We start from the raw sequence: 12,228 nt of genomic DNA, 5'->3' as shown, positions 1-12,228 counted from the left end.
CTTCAACCAATAAGTACAGTTGTACAGTAACTAAATACAAAATTTTCATTCAACAATCATTACATTTGGAATAAAACACTGCGAAGGACACGTTATTCAAAAACAGCATGTAAAGAGTGCAGGTAAAAAATAAAAAAAATTACACACACATACAGTACGGTTAACGTTTCAGGCATCACGTGCAATAGGACACATTGTTCAAAACAACATGAAAAAGTGCAGGTTGCATATTAATTTAATAGTACAATATAAAAAAAAACTACACACACATTGTGTAAAGTTACTGGCTGCAGGGATCATGAAACTGGCTGCTGTGTGCTGTTAGCTACTACTGAGAGGGGCCCCCTTGAGGGGGGATCCCGACTCCCAATAACAGTGTCAGTGCACCTTGGCTGCCAGGGGGCACGCACACAGTTTGTCGTTGCATTTTATTCATAACAGTTGTTGTCTTGGGGCCCCAGGCCGGCAGGGGGCCCCAGGCAATTGCCTGGTTTGCCTGCCTTATCATTACAGCTCTGCACATGTTCTTTGTAGATATGATGGCTTCATGAGATCACAGCTGTTTCCTCAGAGTGTCTGTTAAAGCTGGCTTATCTCATGGTGTCAAGGATAATTCTCTGGTGTACACAAGCTTATAATGAAAACTATAACAGGAAACACAATGAGGTAACACTTTATAATATGGCCAAGTAGTAGCAATGCAGTAGCACTGCAATAGCAGGGTAAGAGTGCTGCAATAGCACTGCAATAGCAGGGTAAGAGTGCTGCAGTAGCACTGCAATAGCAAGGTAATAGAGCTGCAATAGCACTGCAATGGTGGGGTTATAGTGCTGCAAAAGCACTGCAATAGCGCTGCAATAACGCTGCAATAGCAATACAATAGTGGGGTAATAGTGCTGCAAAAGCACTGCAATAGTGAGGTAATAGCGCTGCAATGGTGCTGCAATAACGCTGCAATAGCACTACAATGGTGGGGTTATAGTGCTGCAAAAGCACTGCAATAGCGCTGCAATAACGCTGCAATAGCAATACAATAGTGGGGTAATAGCGCTGCAATAGTGCTGCAATAGCACTGCTATAGCACTGCAATAGCTTTTCAATAGCGGGGTAATAGCGCTGCAATAGCGCTGCAAAAGCGCTGCAAAAGCACTGCAATAGCGCTGCATTAGTGCTGCATTAGTGCTGCAATAGGTTGCAATAACGCTGCAATAGCACTTTAATAGCGCTGCAAGAGAGCCGCAATAGTAGTGCAATAGTACTGCAATAGCGCTGAATTAGCACTGCAATATGGGGGTAATGGCACTGTAATAGAGCTGCAATAGCTCTGTGATTGAGCTGCAATAGCACTGCAATAGTGCTTCAATAGCAGGGTAATAGCACTGCTATAGCACTGCAATAGCTTTTCAATAGCGGGGTAATAGCGCTGCAATAGCGCTGCAAAAGTGCTGCAATAGCGCTGCATTAGTGCTGCATTAGTGCTGCAATAGCGCTGCAATAACGCTGCAATAGCACTTTAATAGCGCTGCAAGAGAGCCGCAATAGTAGTGCAATAGGACTGCAATAGGGCTGAATTAGCACTGCAATATGGGGGTAATGGCACTGTAATAGAGCTGCAATAGCTCTGTGATTGAGCTGCAATAGCACTGCAATAGTGCTTCAATAGCAGGGTAATAGCGCTACTATAGCGCTGCAACAGTGCTGCAATAGCGCTGCAATAGTGCTGCAATAGCGCTGCAATAGTGCTGCAATAGCACTGCAATAGACTGAAGTCAAGCCAGCCCACATGCTGTTTTGTGGTGTGCGCATATTTGGCACGTTAGGGTTATAGCCACAAATGCCTCATTTCAAGGTAAAAGAAACTTTCTACACAATCCAAGGGGACCTCAGATAGTAGGTGACCTAAATCTCATGTGGGATTTCAAAATAAAAGTTCTCTTTAATTTAAATTTCACTATATTTCGTCAATATATAGATTTATGTATTAAAGAACTGGAAGTTATTACTGGACCATTCCACATCAGAGTGATAGTTGTTGACCTCAGGATGACAATCAGGAAAATTCACCTCATTCTGATGTGGAATTTCAAAATAAAAGCCCTTGAAACTTTCAGATTTCACTGTATTTCCTGAATATGTAGATAAATTATTATTAAAAAATCTGTCATTATAACTGGACCATTCCACTTCAAACTGATAGTACTTGATCCAGGATGTCACTCAGAAAAAATCAGCTTATTCTGATGTTTAATTTCAAAATGAAAGCTCTCTAAACTTTCTAATTTCACTGTATTTTATCAATAATTACATTAATTAAAAAACATGTCTTCATTACTGGACCATTCCACTTCAGACTGATAGTACTTGACCTCAGGATGACATTTATAAAAAAACAGCTCATTCTGATGTTTAATTTTAAAATTAAAAGCCCTTTAAACGTTCAAATCTCACTCTTTTTTAAAAATTAAATACATATGTATATACTGAAAATATAAAGTGATATTTGAAAGATTAGAGGGCCTTATTTTTGAAATTCTACATCAGATTTTTTTTTAAATGTCATCCTGAGATCAAGTTTTATCAGTCTGAAGTGGAGTGGTCCAATTATGATGAGAGGTTTTTTAATTAATGTAATTATTGATAAAATACAGTGAAATTTGAAAGTTAAGAGGGCTTTTAATTTGAAATTAAACATCAGAATGAGCTGATTTGTTTCTGAGTAACATCCTGAGGTTAAGTACTATCAGTCTGAACTGGAATGGTCCAGTTATACTTGTAGATTTTTTAATAATAAATAATCTAAGTATTCAGGAAATACAGTGAAATTTGAAAGTTTCAAGGGCTTTTATTTTGAAATTCCACATCAAAATGAGCTGAATTTTCCTGATTGTCATCCTGGGGTCAACTACTATCAGTCTGAAGTGGAATGGTCCAGTAATAACTACAATGATTTATATATATATATATATATATATATATATATATATATATATATATATATATATATATATATATATATATATATATATATATTTATATATATATAATGACAAATACAGTGGAATTTAAATATTAAATATATAATATTAGGGCTTTTATTTTGAAATCCCACATAAGAGTGAGGTCACCTACTATCTGAGGTCCCCTCTGTTTGTGTAGAAGGTTTCTTTTACCTTAAAGTGGGGTATTTGTGGCTATTATCGTAACGTGCCATATGTGCGCGCAGCGCAAAAAAAACTTGTGGGCTGGCTTGACTTCAGTCAATTGCAGAGCTATTGCAGTGTTATAACAGTGCTATTACCCCGCTATTGCAGTGCTATTGCAGCGATATTACTCTGCTATTGCAGCGCTATTACCCCGCTATTGCAGTGCTATTGCAGCACTATTACTGGGCTGTATTATAAAGTGTTACCAATGATTTTGAGGTACAAAGTAAACTTTTTGACTAAGAATATATTTTGTTTGGTCTTTATACTATTCTAGATAAAACCATGACTGACTAATTCTGACTTGTGTCAGAATAAACTGTGGTTTCTAAGGCTAAATGTGATGCATTTTTTCCATGCTAATTTCAGTTCACTATGCTAATACAGCTAGCAAAACACTGGCTGACAGGGGTGGGGGTGGTCGTAATACATCTTTAAAAAGTGTCAGAATCATCCCTCAATGTACAACTAAGAACATTTTCTTGATTTTGATAACGTTACATTACGCCTAGGCAGTGGTAGAAAAAAAAGGACTGACAGGTGTGCCTGCAGATGTTTTTACACAATGGCACAAGGGATCTGCCATGTTCCTGCAAATCACTGCAGAAGCTGAGGGTCCAGTGATACCCCAGTGTAGGTTACTGGACCCAATGATGTCCAAGTGTAGGTTACTGGAGAAACAGAAAGGTTTTTTTCTGAGGTACACAAGGAGATTTTACACCTCAAAAAAGAATAATAATAACCACCACTCAGGGTTACAAACAACCATTTGTCACCATTGTAACTTTGATTAAAAATACACACACACACACACACACACACACACACACACACACACACAAACATTGCTTTTGTTAGACCTATGTGGTTTCAACTACATTGTAGTGTTTGAGCATACAAACTGTAAGGGTTGAACTCTTGAGTCAAACAGGAAGTGGGTTATGGTCAGTCACAGAGAGAGACATTGGGCTCTAATTTCGTAGACCAGGCGCAAGCGCAGGCACACCTGCCCTGCGCCGGCCTTCGCCATGCGGACAGGGCGTGACCGGCGCACTTTGCAAGTTTCCTGCAGTGCCAAGAGAGGCGCAGAGGAGCGCAGATCTGTGAGTCCACGCCTCCCTCCGCGCAAATAGAAGGAGGAGAAAAGCCGTGAGTGGGTTTAACACAGCCGAGCGCTGTTTTCACCAATCAAATGAGCGCCTCTCCTCGCCTTTAAATGCCCTGCGGCCGAGGCGCAGCGTCTGATTGGTCTGAGTGATCCCCAGCACCGCGGAAAGTGTGCTAATAGACCTGGTAGAGGAGTTGGTCAGAGCCGCTGTCCCTGCAGCAGGAGAATGGACAGCGGGGCACATAGGAGGACACGTAGCGCATCACCGTGTGGGCCAGCTCCCGGGACAGATGTAATCTGTTCCTTTGTCATTAATAGGAGTACAAAATGAAGAGACAGTTACACAGCTGGCCTATCCATTCAGAATACTTTTGATCCACCTGCACTCCTGGTTTGTCATCACCAAATAGCAGAGCCTTTGGTGATGTACTGTATACTCTCCCAGTGTCTCCGCCTCATCCTCCTTACAATAATGTGCTCCATCTTTTAGATCACGTTAAGAATAAAGGCAAAAACAGAGAAATATGGGAAATCACGGGTAAATCCTGAGTGACACACATTTATTTTGTCTCTTTTTTCTTCGTCTTTTCTCTCCCTCTTTTCTTTGAATTAAATGAAATGTGAGAACCAGATATATACTCAGTATCAGATGTTAAGGCTGTTTATTGTTTAATTGTAAGATGTGCATCAAACTTCCAGCTGCCGTCAGGTTAACTTTCCATTATGACAAACGGCTTTAATCTGACATCAGATGTGACGGGACAGTTAATATAGATATAAATGTATATGCTGGTTCAGACGGTTACATTAAATAGCGATTACTGTGATTGTTTATTGCATCAAAATGTGCCTGACACTCTGGAAACCTGCCTCTGAGGCTTTGTTGACATGTGCGCACATGTGCCCCTGTCACCAAATTACAGCTGCGGAGGGTGCGCTCCCCTTTATATAGACCAGGTTGGAGCTGGCGAGCTTTCAGCGCACTTTTTTGGCACGAAATTGTCACTGCACCAACATGAATCTGCTGACACCTCCTCCTGGTGCGCCGTCAACTCCCCCTGGCGCGCCGTCACACCCATCTCTGCGCAGATGGTCTACCAAATTGTCATACTGGCAGCGCACGGCGGTGTGCAGCACAAAATTAACACTGCGCAGGGTGCGCCAGGCTTGCACCTCCTGTGCTGCCCCATGAAATTAGAGCCCATTGTTCTGGATTGTTCTATTTCAATAAACCTCTTTTTGAGGCAAGTGATCTCTTTTTTTGCTTTTACTGTCTAACTTTTACAACCTACCCTAGAAGTGGTATGGTTGTAGCAAAGGACCACCATGTATTTGACATCACCTAGTGAGGTCTGTGATATTCTTGCAGAGCTTTGAACTGGTGCCATTTGTAGTCAACAAATGTGGGAACTCCCCTATTTGTAATTTCTTACTTCCACACCTTTATGTATGTATCTATATATCTATATTTATGTATCTATATATATATATCTATCTATCTATCTATCTATCTATCTATCTATCTATCTATCTATCTATCTATCTATCTATCTATCTATCTATCTATCTATCTATCTATCTATCTATCTATCTATCTATATCAGGGATGTCAAACTCGTGCCATGGAGGGCCAAGTGGCTGCAGGTTTTCTGTCCAACCAAAAACTTCACCAGCTGGTTTCACTGATTAGTCCCTGCTCTCTGCTTGAAGGTGAGGTAATCAGTGGAATCAGCTGGTGTAGTGTTTGGTTGGAAGGAAAACCTGCAGCCTCTTGGCCCTCCATGGCACGAGTTTGACATCTCTGATCTATATATATATATATATATCTATATCTATATATCTATATATCTATCTATATATATATATATATATATATATATATATATATATATATATATATATATATATATATATATATATATATATATATATATATATATATATAACAGATCAACTTGGATCTTGAAAAACTGAGATTTTGTGCTTTAAACATGTCTGTTGAATTATGGTGTGACAGAACTCTGTACTGTGACCACCAAAGGGCAGGAAACACTCTTCACCAATAACACAGGTGCAAAAAAGAGCTGGTAACAAACCTCTGCTTACTTTAAAATCTGAAATAAAGCTGTTCAAAATGACTCAAACCTTCACCATGAACATAAATCACAAACTAAGACAAAGAACCAAAATCAGCTCATTGTGATGATTTTATTTGAATTTTATCGAAGTCTTTAATGAGGATCAATCCTCTGACCAGGATTAAAAAACAGTTTCATACAAAGGACAAAAAACATTAGTGTTTCAAATAAAAGACAAACACAGATCACCTAAGGCTGTTTGTAAAAAATACAATTAAACATTAAAATATCTTTAAGATTTTTTTATTTATTTATTTATTTATTCTGCAGTTTGAAAAACTTTCCCGAAGATGACTTTCTGTCCCTCTTACACTCTCTCAGTGTCTCACTGTGGAGCTTAAACCATAGCTTTTTTAAACACTCTTTGAGCGCCGTCAGCGAGCACGTCCAGGAAAATGTTGAGAGCTCTGTGGGTTGTGAGAAAAGAGAAGAGTACTGCTGCTGAGGATATAAGCAGTGGAATGAATCTGGACTCTTCCTCTGCTCTCATTAAAACAGCTGAGCTGGCACAATGAACTAAAACCTTCAGAACAAGAACAGGAGTTAGTCTTTTCACTGCCAGAGATGGAGAGATGACTTTCCTCAGCTCTGCATAAGGAACAGCTGTGTACCAGGACACTCTCCTTAGTGAGGAGAGGTTCAAACCAAACACAAACACATATCGAGTGACAACACCAACCAGCAAACCTAAATCAACAACACCAGAGAAACCATGATGTGGTAAGGCTACCACAGCTGCTGACAGACCAGCAAAGTATTTTACTGTGGACTGAAAAGCTTCTTTCTTCCTGTCGATCATCTCCAGGCTGGTGTTGGGCATGACTGACTGAAAGGCTTCTCTCCTGAGATCAGGAAGGTCTTTCTTCAGGGTCTCCTCTATCAGAGGGAAGTCATAGAGGTGGAGGTCAAAGCTGGACACCAGGAAGACCTGAGGAGACTCAAAACCTTGATCCTGAAGACCTGTGTCACAGGAAGATGGAGATAAATATTACCCACAAAGATCAAACAACATGCTTTTAATCTGATTCTACCAGATTAAAGTCCTGAATAATCTTAAAAGTCATGTTTTTATATCAGTTATTGATATTCAAAAACAAACTCTGCTAATAAAACACTTCATCTAAACCCCTGACCACACAGAGCTGTTCTTTTGATGGTTTCTCACCAACCTTGAACACAGTTGTTCCTGATTTGTGTGAGAATACTTTCCTCACTGAACTCTCTCTGCTTTCTGTCCTTGTCCCGTACGTTGTTGTCGATCTTTGAGCGAACAAAGTAGAACTTCTTCCCCATTTTTTGAATCTCCTTCGCCAGCTTCACGTCATTTTCTCTGAAGCGATCAGCTGAGACGATGATGAAGAAGTCAAACCTCTCAAACCCAACCTTCTTCACATACTCTGCAGCAGGATAACTGGAGGTACCAACACCAGGAAGATCCCAAAATATCACTTTGGGATAGTTTGGATGGGGGTATGATCTGACATCCTCAGTTGTCTCTACAGATCCAGTAGGAGCAGCTCTCTCATCATTGTGATCTACTCCTCTGATGGCGTTAACAAAGGAGGATTTACCAGAGCCGTGCTCTCCAGTCACAGCAATATTTAGAGGATAGTTTTCCTCCATGTCCAAATACTCCTGACTCTTTGCAGCAGCTGTAACGGGAGGAGGTTCTTTATTTGTCTCCCTTCACGATCAGACAGATTCTCCAAGAAGCTTCTTGATAACTGTGAGTGAAAGAGAAGTCAAACAGTCACTGTTATCTTCTGGTAAACATGCAGAAATATCATTCTGTGATAATCTGACGACTTGCACTGAAAATTTATGATTGCATTATAAATAAAGTGTGTGGTACAACAGCTCATACAAGCTTCCCGAAAAACAAGTTCAACATTGATATCAGCAGAGACACCTACAGGCTCAACCTTGAACTACATGACACCGGGATCAACCAGAAAGAATTTTTTTTTTTTCTTTCATTAAAGTTTCACACGATGATTCATTAAACTCAAATCTGTGCAGACTGACATAAATTCCTCCTCTCTGTAAAAAGCTGAGCTGTCAAAATAATCAGCTGATTTAAAGTCTCATGAATCCTCATCATCTCTGACCTACTTGTACCTGTTTCTCACTGTGATCAGCAGCTCGTGGACTTGTGCTGAAGATTTCAAGCTCCTCACCCTGGAGTCCTGACGGAGAAACAGATCAGACCAAAGCAGAAACACTGTCAGAAAAACACCCACAGAGAGATTTAGTTCAACAGAACTTTATCAGAGTCCAGCCCTTTGAGCAGTAACCAACCAGAAGTCTTTCTGTCAGTTAAAGACCTCTGATTGGTTGTTGAAGAGCAGCTGACTTACAAGAAACATCCTGATGTAGAAGAAACAGTTCAAGTTGTACACTCTCACCCCCTGCTGGCTTAAAAAAATATTAATTATTTTGTGTGACACCTTCTTTTAAAGGCATTTCAAACCATTCATTCCCTCCTGTAACCTTCGTTCCTCACACACCAACCTCCTGTCTTCCCCTCAAAGAACCAAGCACTGAACCTGGGGGGACAGAGCATTTTTCATAGCAGCACGCACTCTCTGGAACTCTCTCCCCACGCACATCAAAAACTGCTCTGACTTCTCTACATTCAAATCTCTGTTAAAAACTCACCTTTTCAAATTAGCTTTTAATTTATGATTGTACTGTTGTTTTGTTCTGTTTGACTTCTGTTCCTTGCTTGTATTGAGTTTAACAGTTGTAAAGTGTATTTGAGTTCCTGAAAAGCAATATATAAATAAATTATTATTGTTATTATTATTATTATTATTATTATTATTATTATTATTATTATTATTATTATTATTATTAAATATAATGTGTTTCAGATTTGCACACATTTTTTTACTGAAACAAACAAAGACTAAAAGAAAGTGTTGCTGTGAAACAAATGAATAACATTTCCAGATAAGACACTGAGTCTGAGTTTTATACCATTTTATTTCAGATCACTCCACATGTTCTTTGTAGATATGATGACTTCCCACAGCTGTTTCCTCAGAGTGTCTGTTGAAGCTGGTTTATCTGCTTGTGTCAGGGATGATTCTCTGATGTGCTCAGTGCTGCTCTCTCCTCACACTCTGTTTCTCTTCTTTTCTTCATGTGTTTGTGTTGTTGGAGATGTTGCTGCAGCTAACTTTTATCAGAGCTCATTTATGAAGCAGTGACATGAACAGAGGAGCTCTTCAGAATGCAGTAGTTTGTCTAGTTGGTCACTGTTTGATAACTACATAAGTTTAGAGTGAAAACTATAACAGAAAATACTTTAACAAAGGGGGAGAATGGGGCAGTGTGGGACAGTGGGTAATGTGAGACACCCCCTGTATCATGGTCATGGTCATGGTCATGGTCATCTGACCATTATGTTTTCAATCCCCTTTCATTTCCACTTGACCATGAAGCAGAGGACCTCATGGTGCAGTGTTAAGCATGATTTTTTTTTTAAGGAAATAATTTTTTTTGCGTGTAAAAGTAATTTTCTTGCTATCAACTGAATCAACTGTTGTGCCAAAGCAAATTGATTCAGGTAGAAAAACTTATATCATATGTGTTGATGAACTATCAGCATTTAAAACCATGTGATGATGCTTGCTGAAGATTGGTCTGAATTACTAAAAAAGGTTGTTTTTCCAAACATTGTGGCAGTGGGGTAAAGTGAGACAGTGATCACATAATTATTTAGGTTAACTAAGGCCAACTGATCTTACCACAAACCTAAACTGTAGGTAGAGATTGGTTTGGCAGCTTCCCAGGACATCTCTCTGTCTGAGCTCCAGAGGCAACATCCCTGGAAAAGAGCTACAGCCTTCAATAAAACTACAGTTGGGGAGTTCTTTGGGCCATTGCAAGCTTGTGATTGAGAACATGGTCCACAAGTGTGATTGATCTTCGTTGTCCTTTACAGGAAATTTGATGCCACTGTCTGTGCAAAGGAAAGTACACACACACATAACTCCCATTTGACGGTTCATGAGATGAAGCTTTGAGCTGTTTCAGAAAACTGGTTGATCATTGGTTGATCTCACACTTCACACATTTCCATTTGTTATAATTAGTCGAGGCTGAACAGGGAGTAATTAACCAATCCAGACAGATTTAGAAAAAAAAAAAAAAAAACCTCTACTGGAATTGTGTGGAGAGATGTTTGGCATATTATGGTAACTTGTTCAACTTTTTTTTTTTTTTGCATGTAAAGACTTATAAGATTAACTCATGACTAAATGTTGTGGTGGGTGAGACTATTCAACAGAGACCTATGATAATCCATTTTGACCAACATGACAAAAGCAGTAGATACTGTAGGAAACAGCAGAGAATTGTACATAATCATTTTCATAGATGTCCCAAACCATTTACAACTCGTTCAAAGAAATGAGAAACTGCTTTTTTGATGAGCACAAGTGACACAATAATGTGAAGATTGAACAAGTAGTTTTGAGAATTTCAATTCTGATCTGAGGAATGAACCAAAGCAACTGAAAAAAACTGTAAAATATTTTGAACTAGAAAAGCAATTTCTGAAGAAATTGCGCTGTGAATGCAGAACGCTGAAGCAGCTTGCGCTGAATTGCTAATGCAACGAAAGCTGAACCTGAATGACTGAAGATATGTCTGAAAATGGTTGAAAAAGTCTTGAAAAGCTTGCGCTCAACTGCTAATGCAGAATGCTGAACATTAATGACTGAAGGTTTGTCTGAAAATGGCTGAATGAAGTCTTAAAATGCTTGCGCTGAACTGCTAAAGCAAAATTCTGAACAAGAATGGCTAAAGTTATGTCTGAAATCATTTGAATTAAGTCTTGAAAAGCTTGTGCTCAACTGCAAAAGCAGAATGCTAAACCTGAATGACTGAATTTATGTCTGAAAATGGTTGAAATAATTCATGAAAAGCTGGCACTCAACTGCTAATGCAGAATGCTAAATTAACCTGCCATGAACTCTTGGATGAAAGGAAATGAATGGATGAATCAGTTAAATGGATAAATGAATTTAAAGTTGAAATGGCTGCATCTTTTCAAAATTTGAAGCAATGAATTAAATTTTAAAGAACAGTTATGGAAATAATGACCTGACTGAGGGAAAATGCAAGTCTCATCTCTGAAACGCTGTTAAAATGAAATTCTGTGTGTCCTGTGTGTAAGTTTTTAATCATGTAAGCCTTTTAGCTGAGGCTCATCTGAAGCCAGATGTTGCCATGGTGATCATTGTTTACCAACTGCCATCAGAGAGCTGGTGGAGTCTGTTGATTCCCAACACATTTCACCGAAATCAGGGTGTCAAACTGCCTGCAACTGTGACTAAACCAAAGGGCCGATAAGAAAAATGATCACACCGTAGGAATCCTGAGACCCTGAGGAAGCTGTCTGTGTAAATTTCATGTCTAAAGATGCAGAAATAGGACCATGACAGCGATAGATAGATGAGGGAAATTTGACTGATCTCTGAGAAAACCCCTCAGGAATTAACATTGGAGTACATGGGTGCCGGAGCTGACTTTGCCCGACAGTTGGCCATTTTGTGAAAAAGTGCTCCATCCTTTTGCTTTGAAAACCACTTTGTCAGAAGCAGGACAAAACTACTTACATGCTGAGGGCTTATTTGTGTTGATAGCTCAAAAAATGTGGCCAAGAGAGCAGTTTACCCAGAAGTTTCTCAGGTCTTGTTTCCCCCGCTCCCTGCTCTGTCGTTTGAATCTCCCACTCTAAGCCGAAACATTCCGTCCAATACACACCAAT

General features: G+C 39.4%; 2 protein-coding genes across 2 annotated transcripts in view; both read right to left on the bottom strand.

The window, feature by feature from the left end:
* Positions 1–12,228, bottom strand: part of LOC141806618 (interferon-inducible GTPase 5-like) — a 73,012-nt gene that overhangs the window by 17,131 nt on the left and 43,653 nt on the right. The gene's annotated exons all lie outside the window — the stretch shown is intronic.
* Positions 6,699–8,171, bottom strand: LOC141806819 (interferon-gamma-inducible GTPase 10-like). Its single transcript, XM_074692500.1, has 2 exons — positions 7,619–8,171; positions 6,699–7,409 (listed from the first exon to the last, which is right to left on the bottom strand). The coding sequence occupies exons 1-2, from the start codon at positions 8,070–8,072 to the stop codon at positions 6,787–6,789; spliced, it is 1,077 nt and encodes a 358-aa protein (XP_074548601.1). The 5' UTR covers positions 8,073–8,171; the 3' UTR covers positions 6,699–6,786.

Source organism: Halichoeres trimaculatus, unplaced genomic scaffold (assembly GCF_033239565.1).
Source record: "Halichoeres trimaculatus isolate MK-OKI-2021-1 unplaced genomic scaffold, fHalTri1.1 fHalTri1_scaffold_17, whole genome shotgun sequence".
Classification (NCBI taxonomy): Eukaryota; Metazoa; Chordata; class Actinopteri; order Labriformes; family Labridae; genus Halichoeres; species Halichoeres trimaculatus.
This window is presented reverse-complemented; position numbering and strand designations above follow the sequence as displayed.

Coding starts and splice junctions, on each gene's coding strand:
- LOC141806819 (XM_074692500.1), bottom strand. CDS start 8,072: ATGGAGGAAAACTATCCTCTAAATATTGCTGTGACTGGAGAGCACGGC. Junction 7,410..7,618: donor CAGGAACAACTGTGTTCAAG/GTTGGTGAGAAA, acceptor CCTGTGACACAG/GTCTTCAGGATCAAGGTTTT.